The sequence below is a fragment of the Nicotiana tomentosiformis genome, chromosome 9, assembly GCF_000390325.3.
Source record: "Nicotiana tomentosiformis chromosome 9, ASM39032v3, whole genome shotgun sequence".
NCBI classification, from domain to species: domain Eukaryota; kingdom Viridiplantae; phylum Streptophyta; class Magnoliopsida; order Solanales; family Solanaceae; genus Nicotiana; species Nicotiana tomentosiformis.
Genome location: NC_090820.1, coordinates 51622554 through 51640281, shown reverse-complemented (window position 1 = coordinate 51640281; position 17728 = coordinate 51622554). Strand labels below are relative to the sequence as shown.

At 38.6% G+C, this 17728-nt stretch overlaps 2 protein-coding genes across 2 annotated transcripts; one reads left to right on the top strand and one right to left on the bottom strand.

Annotated features, from left to right (window-relative positions):
• Positions 1 to 6795: 6795 nt before the first annotated feature.
• Positions 6796 to 7956, bottom strand: LOC138898771 (uncharacterized). Its single transcript, XM_070184868.1, has 2 exons — positions 7295 to 7956; positions 6796 to 6934 (listed from the first exon to the last, which is right to left on the bottom strand). Exons 1-2 carry the CDS (start codon positions 7954 to 7956, stop codon positions 6796 to 6798), a joined length of 801 nt encoding a protein of 266 aa, XP_070040969.1.
• A 5905-nt stretch (positions 7957 to 13861) lies between these two features.
• Positions 13862 to 15103, top strand: LOC138898770 (uncharacterized). The gene is made up of 2 exons (XM_070184867.1): positions 13862 to 13952; positions 14811 to 15103. Exons 1-2 carry the CDS (start codon positions 13862 to 13864, stop codon positions 15101 to 15103), a joined length of 384 nt encoding a protein of 127 aa, XP_070040968.1.
• Positions 15104 to 17728: the final 2625 nt, after the last annotated feature.

Sequence of the window (17728 nt, the reverse complement as noted above, 5' to 3'; positions counted from 1 at the left end):
ACTGATACGGTGTCTGTATGTTAGAATCAGGTCTTGTAGAGAAATTCAGAGGTTTGAATTTGGCTCGAGCTAATGTGCTCAACTATGTTATGGTGGCATGGGTAGGTGTACAAGGTATTGAACAATGATTTAGGGGCAACCCCGGAGCGGTTCTTGGAACATTCGGGGACGAACGCATGTTTAAGTGGGGGAGAATGTAACGACCCAACCGGTTGTTTTGAGATCTAGCGTGTCGTTCGGCGGCTTGAAGCCTTGGGTAGTTTCACTTCAGGTATTATGACTTGTACATATGGTCAGAATTGAATTTTGGGAAGTTCAGAGTTGATTTGGAAAGACAATTCTAATTTTGGAAGCTCTAAGTTGGAAGAATTGACTAAGGTTTGACTTTTGAGTAAACGACCTCGGAATCGGGATTTAAAGGTTCCAATAGGTTCGTAAGATGATTTTGGACTTGGGCATATGTTCGAGTTGAGTATCGGATCACACGGGAGCATTTCGGCGCTTATTATGGAAAGTTAACATTTTGAAAATTTAAAGAAAGGTTTGGATCGTCAATTCGCAATTTTGATCTTGTTTGGTGTGATTTTAGACCCCGAGTAGTTCCATGTTATTTTATGGAACTTATTGGTAAGTTCGGACGGGGTCCCAGGGGCCGTTTCGGACGAGTCGTTGATCACTTTGGAGCTTTGTTGTATTGCTGAAAGGCTTGAGTATTGCTGCAATAGCACCTACGGAAAAAGGGCTACAGGTGCGACGCCGCAAAAGCGGCCAAGCAAGCGCAGTAGTGGATTTTGTTGGGTAGTGATGGGACTGCAGATGCGGTCATTTCACTGCAGAAGCAGGACCGCACCTGCGGAGCGGGGAAGCGTAGAAGCGGGGGCGCAAATGCGCATCAGGGCCGCAAAAGCGGCCGACGACCTAGATTGGGTTCTCGCAGGTGCGAGACTTGAAGCCACAGAAGTGGTTGTCGCAGAAGCGACCTTCTAGACCGCAGAAACGGAATTCTTTTGGGCAATGAGTTTCTTATAAAATTGGGGTTTGGCCCATTTTCTTTCATTCTCTCTTAGCTTGGGCTATTTTTGGAGACCTTAAGGGGAGATTTTCATCAGCCATTGCAAGGTAAGTAATTCCCATACAATATAGTGAAATACTTGGATTATATACAGATTTTGAATATGGAAATATATGGGAATTTTGGGATTTTAAGAGGAAGACCTAGAATTGATAGTTTTGGATTTTTACCATGATTTTGGAAATGGAATTACGAATAAATTATATATTTGAGTTCGTAATGTTATGGTTAATGATTATCTTTGAATATTTTCGGAATCCGGGTATGTGAGCCTGAAGGTTGACATTATTGAATTTTCGAGCGGAGTTGTGAATTGTTATAAATTGATTAATTATGTGTAATAGAGTATATATTTATGGATTTGCATATTGTTTGACTAAGTTTGGAGCGACGGGCATCGGTTTGAGGTATTAGAGTGGCGTTGAAGTCGGTTAGGAACTTCGGAGTGAGGTAAGTCTCATGTCTAACTCTGTGAGGGGAAAACTACCCCTAGGTTATGTATTTGTTATGTTCTACTTGTTGCGGGGGACTACGTACACACGAGGTGACGAGAGTCCATACGTAGCTAGATTCATGTTATGTCTGGGTAGACTTAGGTTCCCGCCATGCTATAACTGTGCTATTTGAGTTGTCTCTTGCCTATTAAATTCCTTTATTTTACGTTACAACTTGAGACTAGACCTGCATAGAGTGATAGACTTGCTATTGTAGAGAATTGACGAGCTTCATGATTAGCCGCGGAATAAATGTACTCCTCTTACGAATTTCTCCCGCGCTATGCATTTTCATCGAAGGGTTTTCCTTAAAATTTATAACTCACACGCTTATTCGTGAGTGGAGTGAAGGACCCATTAAAGCTTCTTATTCTAATGGGATTGGGCCATTCGCCTCGGCAGTGTAATAGATATATCTATGGTTTGGGTCGTTCGACCCTCGGCAGTGCATACATTATGATGGGATCGGGCCATTTGCCTCGGCAGGATTATGTATCACACTCTCATGTGAGCGAACCATTCCACTCGACAATATAATAGATGTATATATGGTTTGTGTCGTTCAACCCTCGGAAGTGCACACAATATGATGGGATCGGGTCGTACGCCTCGGCATTTCTCTAAAATACTCTTATGAAATAGTGCGTAATATTTTACAAGAAGCCAGTGTATCTGTGAGTATTCCTGATTTGAACTGTGAGGACCTATCTGGTGAGGTCCATTATATATATACTTCGATCGAGGAGATAACTGCTAGCTGAGATCTTGAGTTTATTGTTGAAAGGAGGATTTTACCACGTATTTATACTTGTTATTTCATTTATTTATTCTGCCTCACATATATTTACTTCTTACTGTACATGATTTATTGGACCACTAGTAAGTGTCGATGTCGACCCCTTGTCATTAATTCTCCGGGGTTAGGCTAGATACTTACTGGGTACACATTGATTTACGTACTCATGCTGCACTTGCTGCACTTATTGTGCAGGTACATATATGTTTAGTGGTTTTTTGGGCGCAAAGGCGTGACGATTGCGGGGACTTTACCATGAGCTGCATTCCATGTTACGATCCGCAACCTGCAGAGTCTGCATCAGAGTTATTTATATTCTCCTATCTAATATATATTCCAAACAGATTTTGTATTTTATTATATTTTCCTAGTTGATGCTTATGCACTTGTGACATCGGGTTTTGGGGGTTCTTACTGATTGTTCATTATTGTAGTTCATGTAAATATTATCATTTTACCCTGTAAATTCTATTTTATACTATTTAATTAGTGGAAATTATTATTTCAAAATAATAAAATGAGTGAACAAGTTGATCAATCACCATTGGCTTGCTTGATCAAAAAATATTTCAAAAATCCTCAGGCCAGGTACTCTTAAAAAGCATAGATAAACTAGAACAACTACACTGAAAAATAGAGTCAAACAGAGCACAGTCAAACACGATGTGTTTGCCAAGAACTAAGGTTTCTAACTTGTTAGGTTTGCTAGAGCGAAGATTAAACATAGAACATTTTAACAAGGGGTTCATATACCTTTGGAGGAGGAAAGAAGAGTAAGTTTTTCCACCCCTGGAAGTCGAAGAGCTCCTTGACTTTGCAGTTAAGACCATCCATAACATTTAAATCAACAACTCTGCCATGGGAGACAGGCTTGTCTTTGAAATCAATGAAGGCATCCATCTTGGGTGTATCCCGAAAATTTAGGTCAGACTCGAGAGAACTTGAGAGATCAATTTTGGTCTTTTTGGGAGTGAAGGTTTCAGGGGGATCTTCCATGGGTCGTTTTCCTAGGGCTTTCTCATTGAGACCGCGGGCATCATCTGAGAGGTGTTGAGAAGAGGCAAAATCCTCAGAGTGGTTAGATCCTAGATTAACTAGTTCACGAGGTTGAGAGGGTATTGCTCTAGACAAAGTGTTTTTGCGGGTTGAAGCAGAGGGGTTTTTGGAGTTTTTTGCCATAATAGGGTTTGGAGCATAGGAATGTAGATACAAACAATGTGAGGAATATTGATGAGACTTGGGCTTAAAAAGATGAGAACTGACAGTTGAGTACAGACGAAAAGGTGTCAGTGATTCGACGCTATGATTGATTGAATTCTGAAAAGGCATGAAAAGTGTGAAAAAGTAAAAGTAAAAGACACACAATTAATGCAACTTACACACATAAGGAAATATGTAGATGGAGAGATGGTAAAAAATAAAAATCTCAAAAAAAACTCTAAAATTATGAATTAATGGAAATAAGGCCAAGAGAGTCTCGTAATGCACGGAATCCGTCTTCAAGAAAGGGTTTTGTAAAAATATCTGCTAATTGATCAGTGGATCTTACAAACGATAACTCTATGTTACCTTTAAGAACATGATCTCTAATAAAATGATGCTTAATATCTATATGCATAGCTCTAGAATGATGCACATGATTTTTAGACAGACAACTAGCACTAGAATTATCACAGAATATTTGAACAGGTTTAAAAGATAATTCATAGTCACCCAATTGAAGTGACATCCAGAGTAATTGAGCACATCATTGTCCAATTGCAATGTACTCTACTTTAGTTGTGGAAAGAGCTATTGATACCTATTTCTTGTTGTTCCAGGAGATTAATGCCTTTCCCAGTAATTGACAAGTGCCACTTGTGCTTTCTTTGTCTTTCTTGTCACCTGCAAGATCAGCATCTGAAAATCCTTCAAGTTTAAAATTGTGAGAGCATGGATACCAAAGTCCATAAGAGGTGGTTCCAATGAGATAGAGAATTATTCACTTTATTGTAGTTAAGTGTGACTCCTTAAGAGCTGACTAAAACCTGGCATATTTACAAACATTGAACATGATATCTGGTCGATAGCAGTTAGATATAAGAGAGATCCAATCATTCCACGATACTTTGTTTCATCTATTGATTATCCCTGTTTATCCTTGTCTAAACTTGTAGAGGGGCTCATAGGAGTTCCAATTGATTTGGCATTGCTCATTCCAAACTTTTGAATCAATTCCTCAGTATACTTGGCTTGACAGATTAATATACCACTCTCTAATTGATGAATTTGGAGTCCAAGAAAGAATGTCAGCTCTCCATCATACTCATTTCGAACTCACTCTGCATGAGATTTGAGAAATCCTTGCACAAAAGAAGATTAGTACTACCAAATATTATCTACATAAATTTGGATAATGAGATTACCTTCAGTGGATATTTTTACAAATAAAGTAGTATCCACCTTACCTCTAATGAACCCATGATCAGTTAAAAAGTAACTCAATCTTTCATACCAAGCTCGAGGGGCTTGCTTGAGTCCATAGAGAGCTTTAGCTAACTTATACACATGGTAAGGAAGTTGTGAGTTTTCAAAGCTAGGAGGTTGTTTTACATATACCTCCTCATCAATGAAATAGTTTAGAAAAGTACTTTTGACATTCATTTGAAACAGTTTAAATCCTTTAAAGGATGCATAGGCAGGTAGTATACGAATTGATTCTAACCATGCTACCGGTGCAAATGTTTCATCATAGTCGACTCCTTCCTGTTGTGAGTAGCCTTGAGCTACTAGTCTGGCTTTGTTTCCCACTACCTTTCCTTCTTCATTTATCTTGTTTCTGAATACCCACTTTGTTCCAACTACAGTAGCATTCGCTGGCTTATGTACTAGTTCCCAGACTTGATTCTTGTCGAATTTATCAAGTTCATCCTGCATAGCTTGTATCCAGCTGGAGTCTTTTAGGGATTCATCAACTTTCTTTGGTTCTACTTGAGAGATGAGTGCAATGTTTGCTTTCTTTTTTAGAGATCCTCTGGTTTTTATTCTTTCGCTTCGATCCCCTATGATGAGCTTTTAAGGGTACTCAGTTCGCTTCTCCATTCAATTGGTCGAATTCCAACTGCAGAAGTAGTTGACTCCTTTTGTGGTTTAGTAGGATTGCTCATAGGTTCACTAGTCGACTCTATGACTATAATTGTGTTATTAGTCGACTTTTGTGACTTATTTGCATGTGGTGCTTCTTTACTGATATCTTCATCACCTATAATAATTCCTTTCTCGGGTGTAGTGTTATTGTCATCAAATATAACATGCACTGATTCTTCTACAGATAAAGTACGTTAATTATAAATCTAAAAGATCTACTATTAATGGAGTAACTGAGAAAAATACCTCCATCACTCCTTGGATCAAATTTTCCAAGGTTATCCTTACCATTATTGTGGATGAAACACTTACTTCCAAACGAATGAAAGTAGCCTATATTAGGCCTTTTGCCTTTCTATAATTCATATAGAGTTTTCTTCAAAATGGGTGTTATGAGACATCTGTTGAGAATATGATATGTTGTACTTACTGCTTCTGCCCAAAAGTGATTTGGCAACGAATGTTCTAATATCATTATTCTGGCCATATCTTGTAAAGTTCGATTCTTGGGCTCAACTACCCCATTCTATTAAGGTGATCTTGGGGCTGAGAAATTGTGAGGATAACCCTGATGCATGCTTTTCAATCAGATGTATGCTTGCATGACCAAGTTTTTTATGCTAAAGCCATGAATCATCAGATATGGATGCTAAACAAATACGACTATCTAGATTTTCAATGCCATCAAGAATATAAACATTCCCATACCTTTTACCTAGAAGAGTGATTTTACCCGTCTCATCTTCAATGGCACATCCTGTTTTCATGAATTTTACTTCGTATCCCGAATCACATAGCTGACTTATACTCAAGAGATTGTAGTTGAGTCCATCTATAAGATATACCTCTCTAATATCACAATTATTGTTGAATGGAACTGTGCCAGTTCTAACTATCTTTCCTTTTGAATCATCACCAAATATGACATTTCCTTCATTTATTTTTGTGACTTCTTTGAACTGATTTTTGTCACCCGTCATGTGACTGGAACACACACACTGTCTTAATACTATTTTCCTTTGCAACTCGTTCTGTGGTGTTTCTGCAAAATAGAATTATCACCTTCTTTTAGGCACCCAAGGTTGCTTGGGTCCTTGCTGGTTAGTTCTACTGGAATCAGTGTTATTTTTGGATTTCCAAATCCATCCTGAAACATTAGGTTTACGAAATATACAAAAGAAATATTTATGTCCAACCTTGTTACAGTAATGACACACGGGGGTTGATCCAGTTTTTGATCTATGACTTATGTTAGTACTTGTGGACTCAATCCTAATCGGACCTTTTTCCAGTTGACTTATAAGTCACTAGTTAGACTTGACAGAATTGTAATTGGTGGATTTGCACATGCCATTCAGTTGCATCTGCAATTCCTGAACATTATCTTGAAGCACATCTCTTTCGATTTCACAGATTTCAAGATTAAGTTCCCAGTTCTTCTTCTCCCTATTGAGTTTATTTAATTCATTCAACATTTTTTTAGACTCCTTTAGGGTAAGTTCAAGGATATCCTACAATTCATTACATATATCATAGTTATAGGGCCTTACCTTGCTTACTTCACCTCGTGCCATGAAACAATTTTCAGTGTCTTCTTTGCATTCATCGTCTGATACATCTTTATCAGTCCAGCAACCAGAATATTTGTTCATATCATTTTCCAAAATAGTCATGAATCATAGATTTGCTATTTTTTCATGTTATGAGCTATCTTCATCACTCCAACTTCTGAAGGATTTGTTTTTATTAAACCGTTTGGAGACTTTTCTTTTAAGGTCGGGGCATTCAGCTTGAACATGGCCATACCTTCCACACTCAAAACACTTTCCATCCTTCTTGTCTTGTTCATTGTATTGCCTGGTTTGTCTAGATGTCATCCTTCCCTTTTTTGTATTTTTGTATCTTCTCATCAATCCATTCATATTTCTTGATACAATGGCAATTTCTTCTTCAAGAGCTTCTGGATCATCATCAATATCATTTTCAGGTCCTTCAATAGTCGTCTTGAAAGCATTTGTTTTCTTCTTTTCTTCCTGACGTGTTTTCTTCATATGGGTTTTCTCAAATGCTATAAGATCTCCTCGTAGTTCATCATATTTGTCTAGATCTTGAGATTCAAGTGCAACTACTTTTGTCTGCCATGTGGTAGGCAAGCTTCTCATGATTTTTCGAACTTGATCACCACTTGAGCAAGGTTTACCAGAGGCTTTCAGATCACCAATAATTTTTCTGAATATTGCAAACATCTCCTCAATGGATTCTCCTTCTTTCATCTGGAAGAGTTCATAATCGTGAACCAACAGGTTTATCCGAGTTTCTTTCACTTTGCTGGTTCCTTCATAGGTAACTTCCAGTTTGTCCCACATTTCTTTGGCGGTATCGCAACTTGAAATTTTCTCATACTCTTCTCCACTTATAGCATTATAAAGCAAGCTTCGTGCCTTAGCATTAACTTGAACGAAAACCATTTGCTGTATTCCTCTATATCTTCAGGATCAGAGGGTAGTTGAGCTGCTACTGGCAGTGTATAATTTCTCTTTTTGATAACGCACCATACTTTGACATCATAGGATTTTGCATAAATTTCCATGTGCACTTTCTAGTAGAAGAAGTGTTGTCTATCGAAATACGGTGGCCTTACTTGCGATGTCCCTTCTTGAAAGAGCGCTCCAATAGTTACTTGGTTTGACATGATCTTTTCTCACTAACTGTTAAGCAAAAGATAAAAGTGTGAGACCTGCTCTGATACCAATTGAAAGTACAAGAGGGGGTGAATTGTCAATTTTTCTTTTTATACCCTAAGTAGTTGATTAATTTACTAATTAGTCGACGGAAGGTAAGAACAGAATATAAATAAATCATAAATAAACTGCATGAATTAAAGACACCAGAATTTTTATATTAGTTTGGATTCAATGTGAATCCTCCGTCCAGTCCCCTTGGGTTGCAAGGGTGTTCTCTTTCAGTATTTGAAGTTTCTTGATACAAGATATTTGATGTAGTTTTACACCAACAGCTTAATCACTATGTCACTTCCCACTTCTTGATACATTGCCTCACTAGTGTTTTTCTCTTTTTCTTCTCTCACTAATTGCACAGTAGATCTTGAGTGAACTGGAATTCTTGTTTGGAGTAGAACAAAAAGAGTGATAGTGGTTAGTTCAAAGTATATTTCTTCAAAGTTGGTGCAGTGGGTATTTATACTTCGTGAGGCCTTCATGTCTTGTGAATCTTGAGAAACTGCAAACCCAAGGGAGTTGATCTCAGAAAGGAATCGTAGATTGATTCTTTTCAAGTATAGAATATTTCTTCTATTGATTCGCCTTGACTTGTGGTCTTGCTTTCTTTCTTTCTTTGTTGAGAGGATATTTCCATTATCAAATCAAATCCCTTGATTCCTACTTCGATTGACATCCTTATATGAAACAATCTTCAGTGCATAATTTTGTGCCCTTGATTTTCATTGATTGAGGTCCTTCCTATAATATCATCCTTAATCTCACACCAAATCCTTGATTGATTTTGCCTTTGATTTTCCGCTACTCCTTCTTTTTTTGTCTTGATTCTTCTATGCTTTTCTTCCATTGCACAAGGACTGTTTCTGTACATAAAGTGTATTTCGTTATTTTGCATTATTAAAATCAACTTAGATCTAACAACCTATAAATTACTAGAGGGACAACTTTTCACAGTTATGTATATGTTCACAAAGTGAGGCCTAGAGATTGGCTAAAAGTTGAAGGAAAAAGGAGAGAAGAGTCGCATAGGAACACAAACAAGGTCAGAGTCGTACAGGCTGCATGATAGAAGGTAGCACCAGTTACGATATTGGAAGAATTCCGGCCACAAGTTGTGGTGTGAGAAAGAGGCCTAACGGGGGGAATGCCCTGGCCTTAAGATTTATTCACAGAACAGTTGCCTATATGGCAAGTACAGTATTAAAGTATTCATAAAAGCTATAGGTTACGATACTGATAAGCACAACCGTCAACATTGGAGGATAAATATTCCAAAGGGGTGAATGATGTTACACCCCATGTTTTCGTGTACGTCGTAAGCCAATTAATGTAAGCTTTGAAATAAAACCAATTTTGAAAGTACATAAATTAAGTTAATTATGTTACCTTGGAGGTTATAAATATTTAAGATCATGAACAATAAGTACAAAGAGGGTTGGAAGGCTTAGAAGCTAAACGAATCGAAGGAAATAAGTTTCGTCGAAAGTCGACAAGTTGGGAATGTTATAACATGTACTTTTGGGGTGAGACTAGGGTGCTTAACATTGTAAGGAGGTTATTTTATGAGTTATTTTAGTCTTATGATAGTCGTGTATTATGTTTTGATGTCAAGCGAGTTGTGGAACAAAAGTTGGCAAAGGTCATCACAAGTTACATTCATAAATGTGCTGAACATTAGGTCAAATGTAGCTGAGCTTTTATCCCAATTTACTTGTAATTATGGGATTATCCACCTACCAAATTAAATCTCTACAAGTCTAGTTTCTAACTCATTAAAATTCTTGTCGATACGACATTGGAGTAGAGAGATATTTGCGTTTTTGCGAGACTGCAAGCAGCTCCCTATGGGACCCACTTAGGCGGTTGAGATATCTTGATATATATGTGATGCCTAAAGCCCATTTTAACTCATTCTGTTTCACTCTCTTCATACCCTAGACACCTAAAAACTTTATCTCAAAGTTCTCTCATGATCCAAGACCCAAACCAAGGGCAAACAACAAAAATCAAGTGTCGGGAATCCAGTGGCGCTAGTGAGTTTCTTGTTCTTCTTGTGGTTGCTGATTTTGGTGTGCTTCCAGTTCGTGTGGTGAGTTTTGTAAAGTGTTTTAAATTCTGTATAATAATCTCTCAAGGTTTTCATATTAACCCTAGGCGATTTCAAGTCTTCCAAAGTGATTCTAGTGCCGAGAAACCCCAATTGATTGCTAGTTTCGCTTCCTTGTTATTGTGGCTGTTTTGGAGGATTCTTCAAGTGAAGTATCCTTAAATTTCGTGTTTTTATTGATTATTTAGGTAATAATAAGTCTCTCCTTTATATGTTTTATAGTTTCAAGGAGAAATACAAGTGTTTACACACCAGCTTGAACACAAAAGTGGATCCAAGAAGAGAATACGACTCTTATAGTGTTGTGGTGTGATTGAGGGTTAATGTGAGCTACATCAGCTGGGGATTTCAAGTTGTATCTACTTCCTAAGGTAAATAAATCATGTTCTTGGTTGTTCTTACGGTTAATCATGTGTTGGTTGAGTTGTTTGAGAGGAAATCTACAAGATAGTAATTGACATAGCATAAGGAATCGTTATCTCTTTTTGTGGGTTGTGTTGAGGCTATATATATAGTTTGTTGTGGCTGAAAATTGTTATAAATAGTTATATAATATTATTTATGATGTTGTTAAGATTATATATGTGGTGATTAAGCTGATTGAAGAAGATAACATGAAAAATAAGAGGTTGACGACAAAGGTTAAGGTGCTAGGTGTGTGGACTATTTTTGAAGATTATTCTTACGATGTTTTAGGTTGAAAATGATATGGTAAGAATAGGTATGATGTTATATATGTTGTAGGAAGATTCTTGGAAGAGGAATTGAATTCAAACTATATTTTGTTAATCGTAAATCGAGCTTACCGCTCAAAATGGTTGTTGAAGTAATCGAAGAGCTTATTGTGAATTATAGTGTTGTTGTTTGGGCTGTTTGCTGACTTTTAGTAACTTATGGGATGTAGTACAAATAGGGGAGGTGTTATCATTTTTCTTGTAGAATATTGGTTTCGAAATATGAGAGTTACAATACTTATATGATAATGACAAAGTCGGTTTACTCATTGTAGACGTAAGAAGATCATATTGAGCTTGGTTGACGATTGGAGAGAAGATTGCTAAGGTATGTTAAGGCACTTCTTTCTTTCTTTTGGCATGATCTAAAGTGAAATGAATGTAAACGATATAATATTTCATAACGGATCTACTACTAAAAACTAAGGTTTTCCATGTTGTTCTTTCCTTATAAAGATATTCTAAGCATGTATGTATGATGCTTGAATTCTATTAAGGTTCATATTGATGGTATGATATCCATAACGTTAATCGAAAGTGAAACGACCTTACGTCACTCTGAAAGGTTTAGAACATGATTCCATGAGTTCAGCATGCATTATATATATATATATATATATATATATATATATATATATATATATATATATATATATATATATATATATATCTATTTTCTCTATCGAGTCACGCTATAGTCGACCGGGTATGGCACCTATTGTGCAACCACTGATTAGTTGGGTTTTACCAAGCTCCACGTGGCCGGGTACGATTCTACCGAGCCTTATGATGGCCGGGTACATTTTTATCGAGCCTATTACGGTCGGGTACGATATGATGATAATGATGCCCAGATGTTCCAAGTTGTATCTTCTCTATCTCTCTTTGCATTACTTTTCTTATTTTTGCTTTTCGACCTTACATACTCGGTACTTTATTCGTACTGACATCCATTTTGATTGGGGACACTGTGTTTCATGCCCGCAGGTCCCGATATACGGTTTGATAGTCCTCCTAGTAGGCTATCAGCTCAGCGAAAGGTGTTGGTGCGCTCCACTTGCTACGGAGTTGCCTATTTGGTCAGTATGATTTGGACATGTATGATTGGTATGGAGGGGCCCTGTCCCAAACTTTATGACGTATATGTACTCTTAGAGGCTTGTAGACAGATGCCATATATATGGATAATTCTATGGTTTTGTCGGCCTATGTTTTGAGTGTACAGATGAACATGTCAGCCTTATAGGCCTGTATGTCACATGTATAAGTTTGTATATCATGTTGGGTCGTCCTATGTCGAGTATTCCCTCATATTTTATTATGGTTATCTCATGAAGGCCCTTCTGGCCTATTTATCCATGATGGTATGATAAGAAAGATACGTTATGTTGGTACTCGATTGAGTAAGGCACTGAGTGCCCGTCGCGGCCCTCCGATTTGGGTCGTGAAAACAATGGACCTATTCAAAGTCCCAACACCAAATTCTGAACCTCATAGCCATAAAGTCAACCTATAGTCAAACTTATCAAACTTCTAAGACTTTAAATTGCCAACTTTTAGCAAAACAACACAAATCAACCTACGTACCTCCGAATTCGATTCCAGGTATAAGCCCAAGTCCAAAATTATGATACGAACCTACCAGAGTCATCAAACCACCATTCTGAGGTCGTTTTCATAAAAGTCAAACTTCGATCAACATTTCCAACTTAAGCCTCTAAATTGAGAATCACTCATCAAAATAGATCCCCAAAGATCCGAAGATCGAATCCGACCATGCACACAAGTCATAATACACAATACGAAGCCACTCAAGACCTCAAACTACTGAACGAAATACTAAAGCTCAAAACGACCGGTCGGGTCATTACACTCCCTCATGTGAAAATATTTATTTGTGAAATGAGAGAATAGATCAAATTTATAGGTTCTTTCTTTGGAGTTTAAGATTTCACCTTTTACCTCTTTAACCTCCAGTTAAAACCTTATTTTTTTTCAAAACCAAGAAAAAACTAGTAACGGTTGTACTAGCCAGGAAGTTGTACTATTTTCCCCCTAAAACCCTTTTTCCCTTTCACTTTTCTAATTTCCAGCTTAATGTCTATTCAGAAAGGGATGGAGACAGGATGGCTACCTCAAAATGGGCTCAGTCCATAAATCTTTTCTAATTGGTGGTCATTTTGGTTGACCGGCGGAAACCAACACCCTTTAGCCCAAAATAATATAGAGCCCAACAAACTTCAATTCAATCCGGACACACTCAAACCTGAAACATGTCAAAAATAAAAACTAAACTCTATTAAAACATGATTCAACTTAATCGTGCAACAAACAAATTCAAAATCACACGAACAAACAAATTAATCATGTCAACTAAAACACAAACACAAGAAGAAGAAGAAGAAGAAGAAGAAGAAGAAGAAGAAGAAGAAGAAGAAGAAGAAGAAGACGAAGAAGAAGAAGAGGAGGAGGAGGAGGAGGAGGAGGAGGAGGAGGGAAAAGGAGGAGGAGAAGAAGAAGAAGAAGAAGAAGAAGAAGAAGAAGAATAAGAAGAAGAAGAATGAGCAAGATAACAAATGAAAATTGAGTAAGGACAGTGAACAAAAAACACACAACTTAAACTTATAAAATAGAAGAAAAAGGAATAACAACATAGCAATAGACTGATGGTGAAACAAGCTTTTCATATCAACAGGTGCAAAAACTCCAAACTCTGGCAAACCTGAGTAAACAATTTGGCACCATGCCTACATAAAAAGAGTTATTTGAGTCATGCATATGAAAATCAGAGACAATGAAGCTTTTCGGTGACCCTGTCAGATTCTGGGGACCAAAATATATGTCTGAAAATAATGAAGATCAACAGATCTTGAAGAGATCAGTAGGTTGGTATGATATTTTAATTGTGGTGGTGGCCGAAACTCCAAGAATTTTAAAAGGGGAGGAAAATTGTTGGATTTTTACACTTCTTTCTCAAATTCGAGGGAATCGACTAGGAATTAGGTATTTGGTTTGTGGATTTGAAATGGGGATGTGGAGAGGAGTGTTTTGGTATAGGTTTTTGGTGATCTTGACCACCATTGGCGGCGGTACACGGTGGTGAAAATAGCAGAGGATGGCAAGGGGATTGTGAGGTGGTTGTGAGTGTGGAAGGAAAAAGTAATTAGGGTTTCGTGAAATGAGGGAATTTGATTTTAGGGATTATTTTATTGTAAATAGACTAAATGAAACGATGCCATTTTTGTGCAAGAGGATGTCGTTTTGTAACGTTTAACGGAGGCTTGGATCGGGTCGGGCAGACGGATTCAGATTGTGTCTTTTGGAGTTAGATTACTGAATTTGAACATTGGGGCCTCAGTTTTGGCTGTCATGTTTGTTAACTAAATTGCCAATCTTGATTTACTTATTTATTAAAACCTAATTGCACTTGTAGCCATTTTAATCAATTAGCTGAATGATTAACCAATTAATTTAATAATTGACCTAATTAATTATGTAATTATGCAATAAAATATCCTAAAATGCGTAATTAAGGACAAAACATTATTTATTTGTGATTTTATGTGATCTAAAATGCGTCTAAAAAGCTATAAATGCAACCAAAACTTTTTAAAAAAATAGATGAAAATTTCTAAAATTACTAATAAATTAATTAGTAAAGATTTGAATTGTTTAGGTCAGGTGGGTGAGTGATAGATTAATGACTATTAAGCTAGTGGTTGGAGAGTGAACTCTAAATGTAGTTAGTGCTTACGCGCCACAGGCAAGCTTGGATGAGGAGGTTAATAAGCACTTCTGGGAAGGGTTGGATGAGATTGTGCGTAGTATACCGCCTGCTGAGAGGTTATTTATAGGAGGGGGTTTCAATGGTCATATTGGGTCAACTACTGATGGCTATGTCGATGTGCATGGCGGCTTCGGCTTTGGGGCTAGGAACGGAGGACGTATTTCGCTGTTGGATTTTGCTGAGGCATTTGAGCTGGTGATTTCGAACTCTAGTATTCCGAAGAGGGAGGAGCATTTGGTTACTTTCTAAAGTACAGTGGTGAGGACCCATATTGACTACATCCTCCTCAAGAGGTGTGATAAAGGGTTGTGTAAGGACTGCAAGGTTATCCCCGGGGATATCCTCGCGACGCAGCATAGGCTCTTGGTGATGGACGTCGATATCCTAATAAAGAGGAAAAATAGGTCGGTATGAGGATGATCGAGGATAAGATGGGGAGCCTTGACTAAGGATAAAGATCAGGAGTTGGAGGGGAGGTTATCAACTTTGGAAGCCTGTAGGAGTAGTGGGTACGCGAGCCCTATGTGGACGACGACGACAAACTATATTAGGGAGGCGGAGAAAGAGGTGTTAGGGATCTTGAAGAGTTACCCTGACAGGCACAAAGGTAACTGGTGGTGGAATGAAGTGATCCAAAGTAAAGTGAAGAAATGAAGGTGGTGGACCTAAGGTTAGTAGGGATCATATACGAGGAGGAGAGGAGAGCGAACATAGAGAGGTATAAGGTAGCTAGGAGGGAGGCGAAGTTGGCGGTCACGGAGGCTAAGACTGCTGCGTTTGGTTGTCTGTATGAGGAACTGGGGGACAAAGGCAGGGATAAGAAGTTATTCCGGCTGGCCAAGGCAAGAAAGTAAAAGGCTCGGGATCTGGACCAAGTGAGGTGCATCAGAGAGAAGGAAGGTAGGGTATTGATGGGAGAGGCACAGATTAAGAGAAGATGGCAAACTTACTTTCATAAACTTCCGAATGAAGATGGAGAAAAGGTTATTGTACTAGATTAATTGGGGCATTCCGAGAGTCACCGAGACTTTGGGTACTGTAGACGCATTAGGGTTGAGAAGGTCGTGTTGGCTATGTGTAATATGAGTAGGGGTAGAGGGACCAGACCAAACAAAATTCCAGTAGAATTTTGGAGGAGTGTGGGTAGAGCAGGCTTGGAGTGGCTGATTGGGCTGTTCAATGTTATATTTAGGACGAAGAGGATGCCGGATGAGTGGAGATGGAGTATGTTGGTACTGTTGTACAAGAACAAAGGAGATATCCAGAGTTTGTAACAACTATAGGGTATCAAGTTACTAAGTCATACCATGAATGTTTGGGAGAGGGTGATGGAAGTGAGGGTGAGGAGGACTGTGTCTATTTCCGACAACCAGTTCAGGTTCATACCAAGTCGTTCAACTACGGAAGCTATCCACCTTATTAGGAGGTTGGTGGAATAGTACAGGGATAGGAAGAAGGATTTGCACATGCTGTTTATTGACCTGGAGAAAGCATATGATAAGGTACCTAGGGAGGTTCTTTAAAGATGCTTGAAGGCGAAAGGTGTGTCGGTTGCTTACATTAGGGAGATTAAGGACATGTATGATGGAGCTAAGACTCGGGTTAGGATAGTGAGAGGCGACTCAGAGCATTTTTCAGTTGTTATGGGATTGAACCAAGAATTTGCCCTCAGCCCATTTTTATTTTCCCTGGTGATGGACGCACATATACACAATATTCAAGGGGAGTTGCCATAGTGTATATTATTCACTGATGATATAGTTCTGAATGATGAGACACGAGACGGTGTTAATGAGAGACTGGAGGTTTTGGAGATAGGCCCTTGAGTCTAAGGGTTTCAAGTTGAGCAGGACTTAGACAGAATACCTGGACTGTAAGTTCAATGCCGAGTTGAGGGAAGCGGGCATGGACGTGAGGCTTGAATCACAGGTCATCCCCAAGAGAAGCAGGTTCAAGTATCTTGGGTCGGTTATCTAGGGAGGTGGGGAGATCAACGAGGATATCGCACACTGTATAGGGGTGGGGTGGATGAAGTGGAGGTTAGCATCTGGAGTCCTATGTGACAAGAAAGTGTCACTGATGCTCAAAGGTAAGTTCTATAGAGCGGTGGTTAGACCAGCCATGTTGTATGGGGCAGAGTGTTGACCGGTTATGAACTCACATACCTAGAAGATTAAAGTAGGAGAAATGAGGATGTTGAGGTGGATGTGCGGCCACACTAGGATGGTTAAGATTAGGAATGAAGATATCTGGGAGAAGGTGGGCGTGGCTCCGATGGATGATAAGATGCAGGAAGCAAGGCTCAGATGGTTAGGGCATGTGTGGAGGAGAAGCCAGAATGCCCCAGTAAGGAGATGTGAGCGGTTTGCTTTGGCGTGTATGAGAAGAGGTAGAGGACGGCCCAAGAAGTATTGGGGAGAGGTGATCAGGCAGGACATGGCGAGGCTTCATATTTCTGAGGACATGGCCCTTGATAGGAAGGTGTGAAGGTCGAGCATTAGGGTTGTAGGTTAGGAGGTAGTGGATCAAGTTTCTTCTTTGTATCGGGTGAGAGGATAGTCTGATAGGGTTGTGTCCTAGAATACTAGTGGTTATTGTTGTGTCCACACTTTTCTTCCACTTTTCATAGTACCAAGCCTTACTTATGTGTTATTGTATTTACTTTTCATCTATTTTCTGGTACTTATGATGTTGTTATTAATTCTATGGTTTCTGTTGATAATACTGATATATTATCTTTTTCGTCTCCTTGAGCTGAGGGTCTATCGAAAATAGCCTCTCTATCCCCTTGAGGTATGAGTAAGGTCTGGGTACACTCTACCCTCCCCAGACCCCACTTATGGAATTTTACTGGGTTATTGTTGTTTGTTAGTT

What these genes read in the sequence shown, in the direction of transcription:
- LOC138898770 (XM_070184867.1), top strand. Translation starts at nt 13,862, where the DNA reads ATGAAGCTTTTCGGTGACCCTGTCAGATTCTGGGGACCAAAATATATG. An exon ending in GATCTTGAAGAGATCAGTAG is followed by an intron (nt 13,953 to 14,810) that starts GTTGGTATGATA and finishes CTCTAAATGTAG; the next exon opens with TTAGTGCTTACGCGCCACAG.
- LOC138898771 (XM_070184868.1), bottom strand. Translation starts at nt 7,956, where the DNA reads ATGGTTTTCGTTCAAGTTAATGCTAAGGCACGAAGCTTGCTTTATAAT. An exon ending in AAGTGTTTTGAGTGTGGAAG is followed by an intron (nt 6,935 to 7,294) that starts GTATGGCCATGT and finishes TAAACTCAATAG; the next exon opens with GGAGAAGAAGAACTGGGAAC.